Here is a 21,590-nt window from a genome sequence, read left to right as displayed (position 1 = left end):
ATCTTGAAATGTCAACCAAATCCTCCTCCGGGATTCAATTTGTTCATCAATGCGTTTTCACACGTTTTTGTTTCTTCGTGACCTGTCAATGTGGTGTAGTGGTGACACTCCTGGCTCGCAACACACATGCAACTCCTGGCTGGGTTAAAATCATTGTCATTCTTTCCAGCTTTCTCCACTCTCCAACCCCTTTGTAATTTCTAAACTGTCTTTTCTTTCTTAAAAAGAATAGGGAACACAAAGTAAGCACCAACTCACCCACACTGAGAGCCCAGCAGGATCCAAACACTCCACATCATCTGTATTGGCATAAACATAGGCCCATACAAGAAATACGATCAATTATATTATGAACAGCTTGTGAGGGGTATAAGACAGACAAACAACAAATAATAAACAACAAATTAACTAAATAAACAAACGCCCCAATTTACAGTGACACTGATAATGTATACTGTACAACTACACCAAAAATGTCTTCGATGCAATTTAAATAATCACAACAAAAGGGGTGACACAGTCAATCAAGCAGGGGTAGCGCATGTTAGGACAGTTTCACACGGTATGGTCTTGGCTTAACCCTTTTGGTACTGGAGCGAGGAGACTTGAGACTGAGGTTGCATCCCAAATGGCACCGATTCCTATATAGTGCACTACTTTTGACCTTGGCTCTGGTCAAAAGTAGTCCATTTGATAGAGAATCGGGTGCCATTTTGGCCGCAGCCTGTCCAGACTAAATGCGGTCTCTAGTAGGTCAGGAGAAGATGTGAAAGGCAGTGAAAGAGAACAGGGATGGGCAACTGGAGGCCCGCGGCCCCCCTCGGATCAATCCCCCCCCAATTTTTTAAATCGTAATCAGTAAACTTCATGGAACACAAAGAGCGACTGCCTCAGGATCGATTTTCGCCTAAAATGACATACCTAAATCTAATTACCTGTAACTCAGGCCCTGAAGCAAGGATATGCATATTCTTGGTACCATTTGAAAGGAAACACTTTGAAGTTTGTGGAAATGTGAAAGGAATGTATGAGAATAACACAATATATATGGTAAAAGATAATAAAAATAAAACAACCGTTCTTTTGTATTTTTTTGGTACCATCATCTTTGAAATGCAATAGAAAGGCCATAATATATTATTCCAGCCCAGCTGCAATTTAGATTTTGGCCACTAGATGGCAGCAGTGTATGTGCAAAGTTTACGACGGATCCAATGAACCATTGCATTTCTGTTCAAACTTTTGTATCAAGACTGCCCAAATGTGCCTAATTTGTTTATTAATAACTTTTCATGTTCAAAACTGTATTTCACTGTAATAGCTACTGTAAATTGGACAGTGCAGTTAGATTTAACAAGAATTTAAGCTTTCTGCCAATATCAGATATGTCTATGTCCTGGGAAATGTTCTTGTTACTTACAACCTCATGCTAATCGCATTAGCCTACGTTAACTCAACCGTCCCGTGGAAGGGACACTTATCCCGAATACGTTTTTAATAGAAAATGACTCAAGTAAAAGTAAAAGTCACCCAGTAAAAATATTACTTGAGTAAAAGTATTTGGTTTTAAATGTACTTAAGTACCAAAAGTAAATGGAATTGCTAAAATGTACTTAAGTATCAAAAGTAAATGGACAAGTATAAACCATATCAAATTCCTTATATTAAGCAAACCAGACGGCATGGTATTCTTGTTTTCAAAATGTATGGATAGCCAGGGGCACGCTCCAACACAGACACAATTTACAAACAAAGCATTTGTGTTTAGTGAGTCCGCCAGATGACCAGAGATGTTCTCTTGATAAGTGTGTGAATTGGACCATTTTCCTGTCAAAATGTAACAAGTACTTTTGGATACCAGGGAAAATGTATGGAGTAAAAAGTACATTATTTTCTTTAGGAATGTAGTAAAGTAAAAGTTGTGAAAAAGTATAAATAGCAAAGTAAAGTAGAAAGACAGGGAATTGTTACTAGGATTAAATATCAGGAATTGTGAAAAACTGAGTTTAAATGTATTTGGCTAAGGTGTATGTAAACTTCCGACTTCAACTGTATATCCGCCTCACTCTCAAATAGAGTAGTACTGCTAGGTTTTACACAGTCAAATATAACAAATTACTAATTTTTACAAAGAACTATACAAATGAAACATTTGTGACAATATTTAAAAAATGTTTTACAAAAATAGTGTATGCAAAACATTTACATTTGACATTTTAGTCATTTAGCAGAGGCTCTTATCCAGAGTGACTTACAGTAAGTGCATTAATCTTAAAATAGCTATGTGAGACAACCACATATCACAGTAAAATATACAGGATATGAACATTCCATTCCAGCAAAACATTGTATATATAGCGTTTTTCATACACATCTATGAATTGTTAACCTGAGAACAATAATATAATAAACACACATGAAGGTACCCATAATCAAGAATGTCTGATGAAACAACACAAAATGTGAAAAATTGGTGGATCTAGCATTTTGGAAATAACCTCTCAAAATGTCCACACTATGAGGTTGGAATAATACTGTGAAAATGATAACAATGCCCTTTTCAGTGTAAGAGCTATTTGAAAAGACAGCCTGAAATGTCAGCCTGTTTTGGTGGGATGGAGTTTTGGCCTGCCTTGTGACATCACCAGGCGGCAAATTAGTTCATAGACCAATAAGAAAGGTATTTTAACTAATCCCAGATTACTAAACCCTCCACCTCCAAATCGATCCCGCTCCAGAGTACAGGACTCAGTGTAACGCTCATTCCTTCGACAATAAACCCGAATCCGACCATCGCCCCTGGTGAGACGAAACTGTGACTCGTCAGGGAAGAGCACTTTTTGCCAGTCCTGTCTGGTCCAGCGACGGTGGGTTTGTGCCCATAGGCAACGTTGTTGCCGGTGATGTCTGATGAGGACCTGCCTTACAACAGGCCTACAAGCCCTCAGTCCAGCCTCTCTCAGCCTATTGCGGACAATCTGAGCACTGATGGAGGGATTGTGTGTTCCTGGTGTAACTCAGGCAGTTGTTGTTGCCATCCTCTACCTGTCCCGCAGGTGTGATGTTCGGATGTACCGATCCTGTGCAGGTGTTGTTACACATGGTCTGCCACTGCGAGGACGATCAGCTGTTCGTCCTGTCTCCCTGTAGCACTGTCTTAGGCGTCTCACAGTACGGACATTGCAATTTATTGCTCTGGCCACGTCTGCAATCCTCCTGCCTCATTTCAGCATGTCTAAGGCACGTTCACACAGATGAGCAGGGACCCTGGGCATCTTTCTTTTGGTGTTTTTCAGAGTCAGTAGAAAGGTATCCTAAGTTTTCATAACTGTGACCTTAATTGTCTACCGTCTGTAAGCTGTTAGTGTCTTAGCGACCGTTCCACAGGTGCATGTTCATTAATTGTTTATGGTTCATTGAACAAGCATGGGAAACAGTGTTTAAACCCTTTACAATAAAGATCTGTGAAGTTATTTGGATTTTTACGAATTATCTTTGAAAGACGGGATCCTGAAAAAGGGACGTTTCTTTTTTTGCTGAGTTTGTGTTAATTGAAGATTGGACCCGAGGTTTCTTTGTCCTAGTTTAATCTTTTTTAGTACGTACAGTCGTGGCCAAAAGTTGAGAATGACACAAATATACATTTTCACAAAGTCTGCTGCCTCAGTTTGTATGATGGCAATTTGCATATACTCCAGAATGTTATGAAGAGTGATCAGATGAATTGCAATTATTTGCAAAGTCCCTCTTTGCCATGCAAAGGAACTGAATCCCACAAAAACATTTCCACTGCTGATTGAGTTTGAATAACAGACTTGAAGCTTCAAAAGGAGGGGGGTGCTTGGAATCATTGTTCTTCCTCTGTCAAACATGGTTACCTGCAAGGAAACACGTGCCGTCATCATTGCTTTGCACAAAAAAAGGGCTTCACAGGCAAGGATATTGCTGCCAGTAAGATTGCACCTAAATCAACCATTTATCGGATCATCAAGAACTTCAAGGAAAGCGGTTCAATTGTTGTGAAGAAGGCTGCAGGGCGACCCAGAAAGTCCAGCAAGCGCCAGGACTGTCTTCTAAAGTTGATTCTCGAGGTCGACCTATTATGATTTTTCAACGCCGATACCAATTATTGGAGGACCAAAAAAGCCGATACCGATTAATCGGACGATTTAATAAAAAAAAAAAAAAATTGTAATAATGACATTTACAACAATACTGAATTAACACTTATTTTAACTTAATATAAAACATCAATAACATCAATTTAGCCTTAAATAAATAATGAAACATGTTCAATTTGGTTTAAATAATGCAAAAACAAAGTGTTGGAGATGAAGGTGTCAGTGTAATAGTCCGGTGGCCATTTGATTAATTGTTCAGCAGTCTAATGGCTTGGGGAAGCAGTCTAATGGCTTAGAAGCTGTTAAGGAGCCTTTTGGTCTTAGACTTGCCACGCGGTATCAGAGAAAACACTGGGTACTGTGTGTCCTTAGTCCCCTCCTGCACTCCCTGTTCATCACGACTGCGTGGCAATAACTTCACATTTTGATGACCATATAGGATTTAGGCTATCTCTTGTTGGTCCTTGTTATCCGGGATCTTTGGGGTGCCCTTACCCCCAGTTAAGTTGACATTCAAAATGGTTAAGGTTTAGGGTACGAGCGTCCCAATGATTCTGAAAAGCACTATAGTTTGTTGGGGACCTCAGACTAGGGGCGGGGTCGGAGGACTCATGCTATCCCAGCATGCAATAGTCGGAGCTGCACCCGAAACGCGCAGCCGCGGACCAACGTGCGTGAATACGGAAAGAAAAATTAATAAATGAAAATTTAATTTAGCCGGATTATTATTGTATTACAACCAACACAAAAAGAAGCAACATTTGGATCCGAACATTCATTTATCTGTACTGATACGGTGATCTTGGAGGGAACGAACGATCGAGGGTTTAGCTAGCTACTGAAAATGTCCCTGGTTTGTGCAAGTAAGTTCGAATGAATGAATGAGTCGAGTTGCCCTTCCGGAACGTTAGCGGTACACAGACCGAAAATATCACGTATGTTTGTGTATAATAATGTCTCTAGAACCTTCCCTTATTATTGTCACCATATGCATGTTATGCATTTCAATTATCAAGCAACCCGTTTCAAACATTGTGGATCAGCTTGACATCGGTGTTATATCTGCAAAGTACAGTTAAACGGTAATGTGTCCTTCCATCTTCTGACTAGAGTTGCGTTTTCCGTATTTATATTGTAATTGCGGGCATGCACATTTACCCCTCTCGCTCTACGGTCCATCCAGTATCAAATGAGGTCCCGGAGCACCCGTGCGTGTCGCCGGTGTCCAACCAGGTGTTCGAGCGGCGGTTGATTGAGAAGTACATAGCTGAGAATGGAACAGACCCTATGAATGGGCAGCCTCTGTCAGAGGAACAGCTGATAGACATTAAAGGTGAGGGATACATGGAAGGAGAGTGTGTTCAGATCTGATGCTGAGCTGAAGTCAACACAGTAAGGGTAATCCATATTATTTGACTTCCAACTATTCCTGCATGGTGCCTGGTCATTTCTAGGCTAGAGTGTATTCTGCCACTTCAACGACAATGGTGACCCCACTAGTCAGGGGATATCTCACTACATTAAGCTATCTTTGTCTCCTCCTGCCTCAGTCTCTCACCCCATCAGACCCAAAGCTCCCTCATCCACTAGCATCCCAGCCATCCTCAAAGCTCTGCAGGACGAGTGGGTGAGTCCATGTTTACTCGGCTACACTCCCCTTCGCTGTGTCTGAACTGAGACACACACACACACTCTTCTAAAACGGTCTCTCTCTCTTAGGATGCGGTGATGCTCCACAGTTTCACCTTGAGGCAGCAGCTGCAGACAACGCGTCAAGAACTAAGCCACGCCCTCTACCAGCACGACGCCGCCTGCAGGGTCATCGCCCGTCTCACCAAGGAGGTCACTGCCGCCAGAGAGGGTGAGAGATATATACATACGCACTCACACACATTATGCACTTGTGTACACACACACACACACACATTATGCACTTATATACACACACGCTTGTGTACACACGCATTATGCACTTATATACACACACATGCTTGTACACTCAACACATGATTATACATTCTAACACACACACACAGTATTATAGACAGACACACAGGCAAGCATACTTGCACACACTCTTATGTTAATCTGGAAACAGCTTTGGATGTTAGTGGCCATGGGGCGTCACTTCTCATTTCTCCTCTGCTATGTTTTACCCTTCTCTCTCCCCGTAGCTCTGGCCACTCTGAAGCCACAGGCAGGATTGGTGGTGGCTCAGGCAGTCGCTTCCCAGCCCCATGTCACGGTCAGTGATAGGCTCAAAGCCCTCAGTCAATATTTTTAAATTGAGAGTTAACTGGTTCGCATGAGCTCAAAGTCTGTTTCTTGATTGAAGTCTTCGGTCTAAGTGAGACCTGTAAAGTTGTAGTATCTATATGTTCATAAAAATGAGTTTTAACAGCTGACGCAAATACACGTTTTCTAAAAAGGAATGTACAATTCTCGTTTGTTATTGATTCTGTGTTTCATCTCGCAGGCTGGAGGTGCAGGAGAGCCCATGGAGGTCAGTGAGCAGGTGGGAATGATACCAGAGATCATACAGAAGGTAAGAGATGTCCTCACATACATTCACATCCACAGTACAAGAGGAATGATTACCACCCTGTTATACTAGACTATCATGTGCGTTCATTGCAAATAGTACCATTTAAGGCCGCGGTGTATCAAACCTTGAAATAACCAATCAACCATGCTGTCACACTACACAGCACAGTGTCCTATACTAAGATGCCCACCTCTCTCCACAGCTGCAAGACAAGGCCACTGTCCTGACCACGGAGAGAAAGAAGGTAACTATTCAAACGCCAAAGAAGTCCCTATCAAGCAACCTCCCTGTTGTTATTCATAGATGAACCTACCTAATGTCAAACCAGTTGTCAGCTTAGTATAGGCTATGGGCTGTCTCCCCAATGGAGTACAATGGCTCCCTACATAGGGCACTACTTTTGAACGGGGGCCATAGGGTGACATTTGGGACATGGCCATGCTAGGATATATTTTTGTCCACACTTCACCTCTACCGTCTCTCTTCCCACAGAGAGGAAAGACAGTTCCAGAAGAGCTGGTCCGAACGGAGGACCTCAGCAAGTACAGACAAGTCGCTACCCATGCTGTGAGTACGTGTGTGTGTGTGTGACCTCTAGCTATGGCTGGTGTTGGAACACTTTATTCTTCAAACCTTGGGCAAGTTCAGAAAGGTTCCTCCCTGTTTCAGATCATTTTTCTTCCATTTCATTCCTACTGAACACAGCCCTAAATTATGTTTATGTATCTGTCTCTCTCTCTGTGTGTCTGTCTGTCAGGGTCTCCACAGTGCCAGTGTGCCTGGGATCCTGTCTCTGGACCTGTGTCCCTCCGACACCAACAAAGTGCTCACTGGTGAGACACACACACACACAGTCTACGGGCCATTGTAGATATACACACACATTGTTTCTGTGTGAATTCCATCAAAATGCTTCCTCCCTTCCTTGAGGAAACAAAAAATACTATGGCACACCCTACATTTCCTATATAGTGCACTGCTCTTGACCAGAAGGCTGATGTTTGGGATGCAGACCCTGGCCTGACCCAGATACAACTCCTAACCTCTCTGTCTCCCTCTACAGGCGGGGCTGATAAGAACGTGGTGGTGTTTGATAAGAAGGAGGAGCAGATCATCGCAACCCTGAAAGGACATACCAAGAAGGTCACCTCTGTCATCTACCACCCCTCTCAGGTGAGACACACACACCTTTCCTTTACTCTCCATTGACATAGTCCGCAGCAATGTCTTGCACTGGAATTACTCTGTAACTCTAATATCCCTTACCTCAACAATTTCTCTCTCTCCCCTTTCCCTCTCTGCGCACTCTCCTCCACTCCCTCCAGTCGGTAGTGTTCTCAGCCTCTCCAGACAGCACTATCCGCGTGTGGTCCGTTACCGGGGGCAACTGTGTCCAGGTGGTGCGGGCTCACGAGGCGAGCGTCACCGGGCTCTCCCTCCACGCCACCGGAGACTACCTGCTCAGCTCCTCCGAGGATCAGGTAACACACACACCCACACAAAACATATGTACACACACATGGATTTGGATGTCAAGAACATTATGTAAAGACTATTTTTATCTACTGTCTCCCCCTCTTTCTCTACTTTTTATCGCTTCCCTTTTCTCTCTCCATCAGTACTGGGCCTTCTCTGACATCCAAACAGGTCGTGTTCTCACCAAGGTCACTGATGAGGCTGCAGGATGTGGTGAGTGCTTCTCTCTCCCGCTCTTTATTATTTTTATTGAGGAGATAGGAGTAAGTAAGTAGCCTTGTCCAAGCCAGAACAGCCCATAGGGAAGGAGCATATATCCTGTTTCTGTGGTGTGAGGCAGCTTGATGTATAGGTACATCCCCTAGACAGGACACTAGTCTACCACAGGGTGAGAGGGGGGAGTGAGAGGGCAGTGGACTGGATTCGAACCATGGCGATTGTGGCAGCTCTAATCGCTGGACCACACCGTTGGACCTCTCTCTTTGTCTTTCCAGACATTTTATTGACCACATGTTGCTAGGGACAAGACATTTTATTGACCACATGTTGCTAGGGACAAGACGTTTTATTGATCACATGTTGCTAGGGACAAGACGTTTTATTGATCACATGTTGCTAGGGGCAAGACATTTTATTTACCACATGTTGCTAGGGACCAGCTTCCTCTAATTGTCTGTCAGTATCCAAAAGTAGCATTTCCTAACTGTGGGGTCAGCCCACCAAATAATTTCCCACATATCAAGCCCTTTAAATGCCAGGTTGTCTTTCCTATGTAAATAGATAGACAAAAAACAATAACATTTCATCAATCCCCCCCCCCCATGTTCTTTACACGTCCTGTACCCCTCCAGCTCTGACCTGTGCCCAGTTCCACCCTGACGGTCTGATCTTCGGGACGGGGACGGCCGACTCTCAGATCAAGATCTGGGACCTGAAGGAGCGCACCAACGTGGCCAACTTCCCCGGCCACATCGGCCCTGTCACCTCCATCGCCTTCTCTGAGAACGGATACTACCTGGCTACAGGTGAGATTGCTGTGTGTTTGTGAGAGAGAGGACTCTCTCTGTGTATGTGTGAGCGCACACGTGAGAGAGAAGATTAGCTTTGTGTGTGTGTCAGTCTCTGTTACACTCTCTGTGAGTGAGTGACTGTGTGTGAAGTTGTCTTTATTCCTTTGTGTAAACACTGTTAGACATTATTGCTCACCTCCAGTGGTGATTTTAGCATGTAAATCTTGGTGGGGCAAACTCCCCCTAATGTTTTGGGATGCAGGCCAGAGAAGCCACAAAACAATACATTAATTGCACTTTTACGGTGACAAAATCTGCCCACAAAACGGCTAGGGCCTGCATAAATCTCTCTCAACAGCTGAGCTTTCTGTTCAGCACCATGGAGTGAATCCTTACCACCGCTACACCTGTCTATTAGCAGAGCCTTGTCTGGCAGCAAAACTGCCTTTAAAAAAGCAAAAACATAACTGATATGACTGACTTGCTTAAACAAATGTGGTTACTACTGACAATTGAGATGTCCAAACTATGGCATAAGGGGACGACGAGCGGATAAGAGGCCATCCGTAATTTTGATTAAGACATTAATGAGCGAGCTAGGATGGACGTAGTCAATATAACTGTTTGTTCAGCACTTCTGAAATGTACACATGACAGAATTCAGAACATGGGCCGTTCTTAGTGTTCTCCCTGTACACCAAGTCAGAACCGTAGGATAAATAAAGGGGGCATATAAGCAGACAATGCCATTTCTTACAATATTCAATTACATTTCTCTAAAACAGGCTATAGGCTACAGGTGCACCAACAAGTCAGAACAGTAGGCTAAGTTAGGGATCAGATTATTAAGGTGAGGCACATGGGCTACTAATAGCTTACTACACAACATACACTTAGTATTACTTTTTTGTCTACAGTATACATATCTCCCTGGAATATTACATCATTTATGCGGCAGCATACAATACATCTTTGGACTCAACTTGTTGAGCTGTGCTCACTTGAACAGGACGGTGGCACGGTGTTCCTTTTTGTGGGAAAACTTTCTCATTAAAGTCTAGCATTCTCTTGATTTATGGTGCTTTCGAGACACCTGGGAACTCTGGGGGGGGAAAAGTTTAATCATGACGTCAGTGGTCTTCAGGTCGGAGCTTTATAAAGAGTTCCCGACTTGGAATTCTGAGTTGGATGACCTTTCAAAACATATTTTACCAGGCAGAGCTCTTTAAAAAAAAAAAATCCCCCCAGAACTCCCAGTTGTCTTGATCTCACTGAAGTTTGGCAGAAGTCTTGCTGTATTGACAGCATAGCCAATGTATTCAACCTTTTCTGGCTCATGGCCATGTGAATGTTTGTCCTTTCAAGCTTGGAAAAGAGACTTTAAACCCAGACTTGGACCACACACCCACTCCACTGAATAGCAGGATAGTGATTCCAAACCACTCATTGTTGAATTTGCAACTTGTTGTGTAATGTTTATGTCCAATGGCCCATGAGCATCGATACGTTTTGTCTATGATTTCCCTTCATTTGACAGGCATTGAAAAGGATTTGCCAGTAGATTGTCGACTTGATTCATAATGACGACTGCTTGTCTATCTTGTTAGCTAAGATTTTGAAAGTATGATGTTGACATGATCAGTCATATCAAAGCTACGGTAGATTTAACATCATTTTATCAGTGGCCAATGACCTTGAGCCTTCTTGGATGGGCACTTATAATGTAAATCTATGGCAGTACCCAAGGGGCTTGAATTTTCAAGCTCTCCCTGTAGATTTTGTGCTGACGTTGTGTCCCCATGAGTGACAGAACACTGAGCCAATTGTGAATAAAAATATGTATGATCACAAGTCAAAGAACTACAAATCCTATAGCCTATCCCATCTTGTGTTGCAAAACTGCATGTAAAGAGCTGAGTTGAAAGATACATTTTTAGAAGCGCTGCACACAGGCATAAAAGTCTACTGAAGTGAGACTTTGCCCTTGTTTCTTGGTTATTTACATTGTTTAAATTCACAGGCTAGGTTGTTTTTTTTAATGTTCGAGTTTCAACTGCTCGGTAATAGAGGACAATGCATCTACTAGTCAGACTCTCAATGGCACAAACATGACTTGAGTCACGTTACCATGGCAACCTCCACCTTAAAGGGGCAGGTGAACATTTATGTATCATCTGTGATATTTTGGTTAAAAGACTCTGGTCACAAATAAAATGTAACAATATACCACTACTTCTTACTAGTCCTACATTTGATTGTTTTTTAGAAACATTACAAAGCATGCTCATCTTTTTTTCATGTTTTGTTGGTGTAATTATTGTGAACCCAAATATTTTGGCTGGTTAAATAAAATCTAGTGGCTGGTAGATCATTTTTTTAATCTACTTGACACAGTGGTTGTTCCACTGGTGGATAGGATAAATCTTCTCACCCCCCTCCCCCTTAAAAGACCTAGATGCACTATTGTAAAGTGGCTGTTCCACTGGATGTCATAAGGTGAAAGTACCAATTTGTAAGTCGCTCTGGATAAGAGCGTCTGCTAAATGACTTAAATGTAAGGTAAATGTAAATGTTTGGCCCTGCTCACCTCCTCTCTCATGTCTCCAGGTGCACAGGACAGCTCAGTGAAGCTCTGGGATCTGAGGAAGCTGAAAAATTTCAAAACCATCACCCTGGACAACAACTATGAGGTAAGTAGTGCACGTCTGTAATGACCTCTATTCCCTACACTACTTTTGGCCAGAGCCAAGTGCACAATCTAAGAAATCCGCTGCTATTTGAGAGACAGTCGTTGTAGACTGGACATTCAGAAGCTAGTCGTGCTACAATCTAGCCTGGTCCCACATCAGTTTGTGCTCTTGCCATCTCCATTTCCGTCACTGGCATGAAAATTCCATAAGGAGTTTGCAAGAGAACAGAAGCCGACTGGCACCCAGGCTAGCAACGGTCTGCTCTGTATGAATACTGTAATCTCCTGTTACTGAACTACCCTGTAAATTTAGATAAATGATACGTGAGTCTCTTTCCTCTCCCTCAGGTGAAGTCCCTGGTGTTTGACCAGAGTGGGACGTACCTGGCTGTGGGTGGCACTGACATCAGGGTCTACATCTGTAAGCAGTGGTCCGAGGTCCTCAACTTCACAGGTAAGAGAATGCACTGTGTGTGTCATACTGCTAGAGATGCAATGGCGAAGTGGTGATGAGTTAGCTTGGGACAGAAACAGTGGTCTAGAGGTGGGTCTTCAAAGTGCCTGGCTGGATGACGATAATAGCAAGTGTGTATATATTAGATGACTTAAATGTAATGTAATGTAGTTTATCAGCACCTCCCCAACTTTATTCGGTGTGCGTCAACTCATGCTTTTGAGTTGATTTCAAGTCAAAACATTTTTGTTTTTCTTTACCCAGAACACACTGGGGTGGTGACAGGCGTGGCCTTTGGGGAGCACGCCCAGTTCCTCACCTCCACTGGAATGGACAGGAGCCTCAAGTTCTACAGCCTGTAACAACACGGATCATATGAGCAGAGTGATGGATGTCTCTGATTGGCTGGCCTCTCTGAGGTCACGCTGAGGATGTATGCATGGAAAGAGACTTTGGCTGTGTCCCAAATGGCACCCTAGGGAAAAGGATTCCATCTGGGGGGGGACAGACCCTGCAGCAGTTGATCAGAAGGGACATGAGGCTTGATTGGATAATAAACTGAGGCTAGAATGTTAGAATGATTTTTAACTGATATGCTCTTAATAATAAGGATCGGACCCTCTTTTTCAATTTTCGCCTAAAATTACATCCCTAAATCTAACTACCTGTAGTTCAGGAACTGAAGCAAGGATATGCATATTCTTGAAACCATTTGAAAGGAAACACTTTTGAAGTTTATGGAAATGTGAAATTAATGTAGGAGAATATAACACATTAGATTGACAAAAGAATACAAAAAAAAACATCAGCTCTGAAATGCAAGAGAAAGGCTACAATGTATTATTACAGTTCAGGTGCAATTTAGATTTTGGAGTGTATGTGCAAAGTTTTAGACTGATCCAATGAACCATTGCATGTTCAAAATGTTTATGAAGTCTGCCCAAATGTGTCTAGTTGGTCTATTGATACATTTTCAGTACATAACTGTGCACTCTCCTAAAACAATAGCATGGTATTCTTAGCTACTGTAAATTGGACAGTGCAGTTAGATTAACAACCTGCCCAGGGGCTGCAGTTGAAAATTAGCTGGCTGGCTAAAACCGGCACTTATACTGAAACATTGATTAATGTGCACTGTCCCTGTAAAAATAAATAAATTCAAACAAGAATTCAAGCTTTCTGCCCATATCAGATATGTCTTTGTCCTGGGAAATGTTGTTGTTACTTACAAACTCATGCTAATCGCATTAGCGCGTCCGTCCCGTTGGGGGGGGGGATCAATCCCGTAGAGGTTTTAACAATGGTGAAACAGAGCATATCAGTTTGGATTCCAGGCTACTAGAATGCACCCAAAATATGTCATACAACAATCCTATTGTATATGGCTCATACTATGTTATTGTTGTATTTTACCTTTAACTAAATCAAAGTTTATTTGTCACGTGCGCTGAATACAACAGGTGTAGACCTTACAGTGAAATGCTTACTTACAGGCTCTAACCAATAGTGTGAAAAAAAAGTGTATGTGTAGGTAGGTAAGTAAGTAAAGAAATAAAACCGTAAAACAACATTGGAAAATAAGAGTAGCAAGGCTACAGACACCTGTTAGTCAGGCTTTTTTTATTTAATTTTTTATTTTACTAGGCAAGTCAGTTAAGAACAAATTCTTATTTTCAATGACTGCCTAGGAACAGTGGGTTAACTGCCTGTTCAGGGGCAGAACGACTGATTTGTACCTTGTCAGCTCCGGGGATTCGATCTAGCAACCTTTCGGTTATTGGCCCAACACTCTAACCACTGGGCTGAGAGCCATGGTGTGTGTCCCAAATGACACCCTATTGCCTATAATAGTGCTGCACTACTTTGAAAGGGGCCCTGGTCAAAGGTTGTACACGATAAAGGGAATAGGGTCATTTGGGACGCAAGCATTGACTGAATCACACCAAGAGCCATACAAGCATATTGTAGACCATGTCCTTTCATCAATGTGTATATAGTACCTTGTAAGACCACCCATACCACACACACAAGGGAGCACAAACACAGAGGTGACTTCAGAGTGAACATTGTTGTTGTAGATATATACACTGCTCAAAACAATAAAGGGAACACTAAAATAACACATCCTAGATCTGAATGAATGAAATATTCTTATTAAATACTTTTTTCTTTACATAGTTGAATGTGCTGACAACAAAATCACACAAAAATGATCAATGGAAATCAAATTTATCAACCCATGGAGGTCTGCATTTGTAGTGACACTCAAAATTAAAGTGGAAAACCACACTACAGGCTGATCCAACTTTGATGTAATGTCCTTAAAATAAGTCAAAATGAGGCTCAATAGTGTGTGTGGCCTCCACGTGCCTGTATGACCTCCCTACAACGCCTGGGCATGCTCCTGATGAGGTGCGGATGGTCTCCTGAGGGATCTCCTCCCAAACCTGGACTAAAGCATCCGCCAACTCCTGGACAGTCTGTGGTGCAACGTGGCGTTGGTGGATGGAGCGAGACATGATGTCCCAGATGTGCTCAATTGGATTCAGGTCTGGGGAACGGGCGGGCCAGTCCATAGAATCAATGCCTTCCTCTTGCAGGAACTGCTGACACACTCCAGCCATATGAGGTCTAGCATTGTCTTGCATTAGGAGGAACTCAGAGCCAACCGCACCAGCATATGGTCTCACAAGGGGTCTGAGGATCTCATCTCGGTACCTAATGGCAGTCAGGCTACCTCTGGCGAGCACATGGAGGGCTGTGCGGCCCCCCAAAGAAATGCCACCCCACACCATGACTGACCCACCGCCAAACCGGTCATGCTGGAGGATGTTGCAGACAGCAGAACGTTCTCCACGGCGTCTAAAGACTGTCACGTCTGTCACATGCTCAGTGTGAACCTGCTTTCATCTGTGAAGAGCACAGGGCGCCAGTGGCGAATTTGCCAATCTTGGTGTTCTCTGGCAAATGCCAAACGTCCTGCACGGTGTTGGGCTGTAAGCACAACCCCCACCTGTGGACGTCGGGCCCTCATACCACCCTCATGGAGTCTGTTTCTGACCGTTTGAGCAGACACATGCACATTTCTGGCCTGCTGGAGGTCATTTTGCAGGGCTCTGGCAGTGCTCCTCGAACAAAGGCGGAGGTAGCGGTCCTGCTGCTGGGTTGTTGCCTCCTCCACATCTCCTGATGTACTGGCCTGTCTCCTGGTAGCGCCTCCATGCTCTGGACACTACGCTGACAGACACAGCAAACCTTCTTGCCACAGCTCGCATTGATGTGCCATCCTGGATGAGCTGCACTACCTGAGCCACTTGTGTGGGTTGTAGACTCCGTCTCATGCTACCACTAGAGTGAAAGCACCGCCAGCATTCAAAAGTGACCAAAACATCAGCCAGGAAGCATAGGAACTGAGAAGTGGTCTGTGGTTACCAGCTGCAGAACCACTCCTTTATTGGGGGTGTCTTGCTAATTGCCTATAATTTCCACCTGTTGTCTATTCCATTTGCACAACAGCATATGAAATCTATTGTCAATCAGTGTTGCTTCCTAAGTGGACAGTTTGATTTCACAGAAGTGTTCCCTTCATTTTTTTGAGCAGTGTATATATTTTTGAAACTCAGTGCCATCTTATTTTGATTAATATCGTAACAGTATCAGAATGTGGTCTTAGTCTTCACAGCTTGTGGATTTCATGTTGATTTCATGCCTTCTATTCTCCATTTCCGTGTTTAAAAAAACCGATCCATTATGTTTATTGTACAATGTGAATGATTTTGATTAGTTGGTAAGTGATGTCATTGATTTGATGAAATTCTAATATATTTGTACATTTTTAAACCCTCGGTTCCATTTCACTGTTTTTTTCCTTATCTTTATTTCCTTATCCTATTGTCCTTCATTTCTCTCTTCATGAAATGCCTGTTTTATGCATTTTTCTTTTACAGATCTTTTGCCAGGTGAAGACTTTGTTTGTTTTTTGGATCATCAATCAATAAACATAAAAATAATCCAATCCGCTCTCATTGTGTGGTCTGTTACATGCTTATTACACATGCCCTCTTGAGTTTGAGAGTGGAACAGTGTGACACAGAAGAAAGACAAAGGAAAAAAACGACCTCAAATAGTTTCAGCCATCTTAACTTCGTTATCTAACGTGCATCTGTACTGTAGTCCCTTTGTTTACATCTCTGCAGAGTGCACGTTGCACCATCCCAATTGCTAGAGGGAGAAATGCTGGGATAACGTGCCCTACGGCTAACAGATCGCTATCCGGCGAGCTAGCTAGATAACGGTAAATTACAGAAGTTAGCTAGCTAGCTAGATAACGGTAAATTACAGAAGTTCATTTTCGTTTCACGTAGCTAGCTATCACCCTACGATGAAGACATGTCGATGAAATGATGATGAAATGGTCAACCATCTCTATTTGACGGGCATGTGTACAGTTATGCTAGCCAACGTCAGATAGTTTCTCTTTACTAGCTAGGTTATTGCTAGGTGTTTTGATGCTGATGACAGCTAGCCAGCTTAGCGTCTCCAACAGCAACGAATCGGGACATTGCTGCATGGCTCAAAAGAGAGTAGTTAGCGAAATTGCCTTGAGTAATTGTATCCTCCTAGCATCGTATCCCAGCAAGCTATGCTGAATCCGGTTAAACTTAAACTAGCTCATCACTGGCCCTAGGATTTCAGAGCTCTAGAGTCTAGTCCCAGCTTTGATGCACATGCCCTGTCTCTGCCATCTAGATGGTAGCAAGGTGAACAGGCCATGGCTCGGGTGGCTGAGGTCCTTGATGATCTTCTTGGCCTTCCTGTGACACCGGGTGCTGTAGATGTCCTGGAGGGCAGGCAGTGCGCCCCAGCTTCTGGAGAGCCCTGCTGTTGTGGGCGGTGCAATTGCTGTACCAGGCGGTGATGTAGCCCTACAGGATGCACTCACTGGTGCATCTGTAGAAGTTTATGAGGGCCTTAGGGGCCAAACCTAATTCCTTCAGCCTCCTGATGTTGAAGAGGCACTGTGCGCCTTCTTCACTACGCTATCTGTGTGAAGGGACTATATCAAATCAAATTGTGTTTGTCACATACGCCGAACACACCAGGTGTAGACTTGACCGTGAAATGCTTAATTAAGAACCCTTTCCCAACAATGCAGAGTTAAAAATAAAGAAAATCACCACACAAAAAAAGTAGTAAAACAATAAATAACAATAAACTCGGCTATATACAAGGAGTACCTGTACAAGTCAATGTGCAGGGGTACGAGGTAGTTAAGGTAATATGTACATGTAGGTAGGGGTAAAAGTGACTAGGCAGGATAGATAATAAAGTGTAGTAGCAGCGTATGTGAAGAATGTTAAAGTGTGTGCGTGTGTTTTGTGTGTGTGAGCATATGTAAGTGTGCGTGTGTGTGTTGGAGTGTCAGTATATGTATATGTGAGTGTGTGGGTAGAGTCCAGTGAGTGGGCATAGAGTCAATGATAGTGGAAAAAAGGGTAAATTAAATTCCAGGTAGTCATTTGATTAACTGTTCAGCAGTCTTATGGCTTGGGGGTAGAAGCTTTACAGGATCCTTTTGGTCCCACACTTGCTGTGCAGTAGCAGAGAGAACAGTCTATAGCTTCGGTGGCTGATTTGTTTGACAATTTCACAGGCATTCCTCTGGATGGCAGGGAGCTTGGCCCCAGTGATGTACTGGGCCATCCGCACTAGCCTCTGTAGCGCCTTGCGGTCTGATGCCAAGCAGTTGCCATACCAAGCTGTGATGCAGCCAGTCAAGATGCTCTCAGTTGTAGAGCTGTAGAGCTTGTTGAGGATCTAAGGGCCCATGCCATTTCAGGTTGTCAGTGACATGAACACAGAGGAACTTGAAACTTTTGACCCTCTCCACTGCGGCCTGTCAATGTGGATGGAGGCGTCCTCTCTCTGCTGTCTCCTGTAGTCCACGATCAGCTCCTTTGTTGTGTTGAGGGAGAGGTTATTTTCCTGGCACCACTCCGACCAGGGCTCTCACCTCCTCCCTGAAGGCTGCCTCGTCGCTGTTGGTAGTCAGACCTACCACTGTTGTGTCGTCAGCAAACTTGATGATTGAGTTGGAGATATGCGCCACGCAGTCATGGGTGAACAGGGAGTACAGGAGAGAGCTGAGCACGCACCCCTGTGGGGCCCCTGTGTTGAGGATCAGCATGGCGGAGGTGTAGTTTCCGACAGTCAGGAAGTCCAGGACCCAGTTGCACAGGGAGGGCTTCAGACCCAGGGCCCTGAGCTTAGTGATGAGCTTGGAGGGCACTATGGCGTTGAAAGCAGAGCTGTAGTCGATGAACAGCATTCTTACATAGGTATTTCTCATGCCCAGGTGGGATAGGGCACTGTGCAGAGCAATGGCGATTGTATCGTTCGTGGATCTGATATGCAAATTGTAGTGGGTCTAGGGTGGCATGATCCTTGGTGATATGATCCTTGACTAGCCTCTCAAAGCACTTCATGATGACAGAAGTGAGTTCTACGGGGAGATAGTCATTTAGTTCAGTCACCTTTGCTTTCTTGGGTACGGGAACAATGGTGGCCATCTTGACGCAAGTAGGGACAACAGGCTGGGATATGGAGAGATGGAATATGTCCGTAAACACTCCAGCCAGCTGGTCTGCACATGCTCTGAAGACACGGCTTGGGATGCCGTCCGGCTGTCAGCCTTGCGAGGGTTTACACGCTAAACGACTTACTCACGTCGTCCACAGGGAACGATAGCACACAGTCCTCGTGAGCGTCCATCACTATTTAATACAGCCTATGTATCTTTGCTTTGTCTCCCTCTATGTAGGTCTGAATACTTCATTATAACAATGTAATTAGATGCTAACTAGCTACTATTTATATTAGTAGTGATAGTACTTCCATATATACTAAAGTGTACTGCAGCTCTCTGATTTCCTTTTCTTATTTGCAGTACATACTGACTTTGATTTAGGTTTGAGTGACTGTAGTATTTTATCAGTCTCTCGCTCTCTCTCCCCTCCTCTCTCTCTCTCTCTCTCATTACCATCTCTCAATCACATGGGGTAGTATCCTGTTCTCTTCCCCTCGTCCTAAACTCATTTACTGTCAGGCCATCTGTCCCGGAGTCACATATCGAGAACTGAACTTTTCTGTGTTCAGTAGCTCGCTACACCTATCCCTCCTTTCTCTCCATCTTTCCATCCTTCTCTTGATGCTTACAATGCTCTCCGGACTGTCTGTATTAGCTTTCATTTCTTTACATTTTATTTACCGTTGTTTAACCCACCAGCTAGGTCAAATTGAGAAGAAACACCTTTTCTTTTTAGCCTGGTCCCAGATCTGTTTGTGCTCTTGCGAACTCCACTGCTGTCAGTGTCAAGCCAAACATTGACACTCATGCTATTCTCTTTTTACAATAATGAATCTATCTGAAATTTTGAACAGGTCATTTATAATATCTTTTAAAAGTTGATTGTTTATTTGACACTCATTTCTACAGGTCGCCGTGGGCACGTTCTTTCGGAGCGAGGAGGTGTGTCTTGTGCAGCTCTTTCTCCAATCGGGGTCAGCCTACAACTGCGCCAGCGAGCTTGGAGAGCTGGGTCTGGTCGAATTCAGAGATGTGAGTTGTTCCCTTTGACATTTTAGTATTGAACATCTATTGTAATGCTGATAATAGACTAATTAGACAATAAGCTTACTTGGCTCATAAATGTATAATTCAAGTCCATACCATAGATATCCTATTAAATTACTAGAGGGCCTATGCCATCAATCCTCAAAGTTCTAGAATGGGGTGAAAATGGCAGCCATTGTGGTCAGGGAGAAATCCAAGCCAGTCCAATTGGAATGAATGGTAGTAAATGCATAGGTGATGCATTTCCTGCTTCTACTTAAGGCACGTAGAATAACATAAATTGTCTAAGTCCTAGCATTAACTGATTTCAGCCAGTGTATGGCTGTGGATGGACTGCATTATTTGAACGGAGTGTTGGCATATTGTCAGTTAATTTGAAAAAACAATGGAATCATTCCTCTTAGACTGTATGGTTAGCTAGCTAACAAACATACAGGGCAGATAATCTTCACATTCATTGTTTTACACAATTATCTTATTACATCACTGGCAAACTATGGTTGGCCAATGCCCTTACCAACATGGCTGACCGTTTAATCTGTCATAAGAAGCTTCACATTCATTCTAGTATTCTAATTCCTAATTCTTCTCCTCTTCCTCCTTCTCCTCCGTCCTCTCCACTCCAGTTGAAACCCAATGTCAACTCGTTCCAGAGGAAGTTTGTGAACGAGGTGCGGCGCTGTGAGGAGATGGAGAAGTCCTTCAGTGAGTCTCTGACCTCTGACCTTCACACCATACGATCAGAGAGCACTCTCATATGGGATATTCATCAAGCCTCCTCTACACATCCTCTTTGATAATCTGCATCTGATATCCACTTGCTCCCTCATTCCTCTTCCACTCTCCTTTTCTGCACATCTTCTATTCCTTCGCCATCCCTCCATCGGTTCATCATCCCTTCGTTCATCTCCCCACCTCACCTTTCCTTCTCTTCACCCCCCTCTCCCCAGCGTACCTGGAGCAGGAGATCGGCCGGTCCCTGTTCCCCCCGCTGGCGGGTCCTCTCCCCACCCCCAGCCCTGTGCCCTCCGCTCCCCAGCCCAGAGAACTCATGGCCATCGAGGAGGAGAGCGAGAGGCTGGCCAGGGAGCTACGAGAGGTGAAGACGGGGAGGTAGAGAAGCGAGGAGGGGGGAGGAAACGGGAGAGGAGTGAGGGGGAGAGGAAACGGGAGAGGAGTTGAGGGGAAGAGAAGAGGGAAAGATACTGAGAAGGGGAGAGGCACTGTTTTTGCAATTTACACTACGAGACCATATACAACTGTATTCCAGGCTGTTTGTATTCCTTTCATTGTCTGGGCTATTCATACTCTGACCACTGTTCTGCTGTGCTGCTGTCTGATTGGTCCAGGTGTCCAGGAACAGAGACAGCCTGATGAACCAGCTGATCCAGCTCAGCCAATACAGAGGGTTTTAGATCCAGACACAGTCCCTCACAGTCTCACAGGTATGAACTACAGATCCCACCATGGTCTCTAACCACCTCACAGCTATGAACTACAGACCGCAGCATGGTCTCTAACCACCTCACAGGTATGAACTACAGATCCCGGCATGGTCTCAAACCACCTCACAGGTATGAACTACATATCCTAGTATTCTCTCTGCTGCTCTGGGGTCGGCCATTGTTGCACTCACACGCTCTTGGAATTATGAGTTTCCAA

The 21,590-nt window shown here is 43.9% G+C and overlaps 2 protein-coding genes across 4 annotated transcripts; both read left to right on the top strand.

Moving 5' to 3' along the window:
* Positions 1-4,757: 4,757 nt before the first annotated feature.
* Positions 4,758-13,464, top strand: LOC115137357 (pre-mRNA-processing factor 19-like). 3 transcript variants are annotated; one of them, XM_029673642.2, is made up of 17 exons: positions 4,758-4,984; positions 5,138-5,203; positions 5,305-5,454; positions 5,672-5,748; positions 5,841-5,982; positions 6,296-6,366; positions 6,598-6,666; positions 6,869-6,910; positions 7,159-7,233; positions 7,424-7,499; positions 7,730-7,839; positions 7,992-8,147; positions 8,286-8,355; positions 8,994-9,167; positions 11,760-11,842; positions 12,190-12,295; positions 12,560-13,464. In XM_029673642.2, exons 3-17 carry the CDS (start codon positions 5,409-5,411, stop codon positions 12,655-12,657), a joined length of 1,395 nt encoding a protein of 464 aa, XP_029529502.1. In that variant the 5' UTR covers positions 4,758-4,984; positions 5,138-5,203; positions 5,305-5,408; the 3' UTR covers positions 12,658-13,464. The 3 variants fall into 3 exon arrangements, with proteins under 3 accessions (XP_029529502.1, XP_029529500.1, XP_029529501.1); XM_029673640.2 differs by lacking the exon at positions 5,138-5,203; XM_029673641.2 differs by having other exon boundaries at positions 4,758-5,203.
* A 2,912-nt stretch (positions 13,465-16,376) lies between these two features.
* LOC135559570 (V-type proton ATPase 116 kDa subunit a 3-like) lies at positions 16,377-21,367 on the top strand. The gene is made up of 5 exons (XM_065024779.1): positions 16,377-16,589; positions 19,791-19,913; positions 20,555-20,633; positions 20,879-21,027; positions 21,278-21,367. The coding sequence occupies exons 3-5, from the start codon at positions 20,618-20,620 to the stop codon at positions 21,341-21,343; spliced, it is 231 nt and encodes a 76-aa protein (XP_064880851.1). The 5' UTR covers positions 16,377-16,589; positions 19,791-19,913; positions 20,555-20,617; the 3' UTR covers positions 21,344-21,367.
* Positions 21,368-21,590: the final 223 nt, after the last annotated feature.

This window comes from Oncorhynchus nerka, linkage group LG11 (assembly GCF_034236695.1).
Source record: "Oncorhynchus nerka isolate Pitt River linkage group LG11, Oner_Uvic_2.0, whole genome shotgun sequence".
NCBI classification, from domain to species: domain Eukaryota; kingdom Metazoa; phylum Chordata; class Actinopteri; order Salmoniformes; family Salmonidae; genus Oncorhynchus; species Oncorhynchus nerka.
The sequence above is the reverse complement of the archived record's forward strand: the minus strand, read 5'-3'. Positions and strand labels throughout refer to the sequence as shown.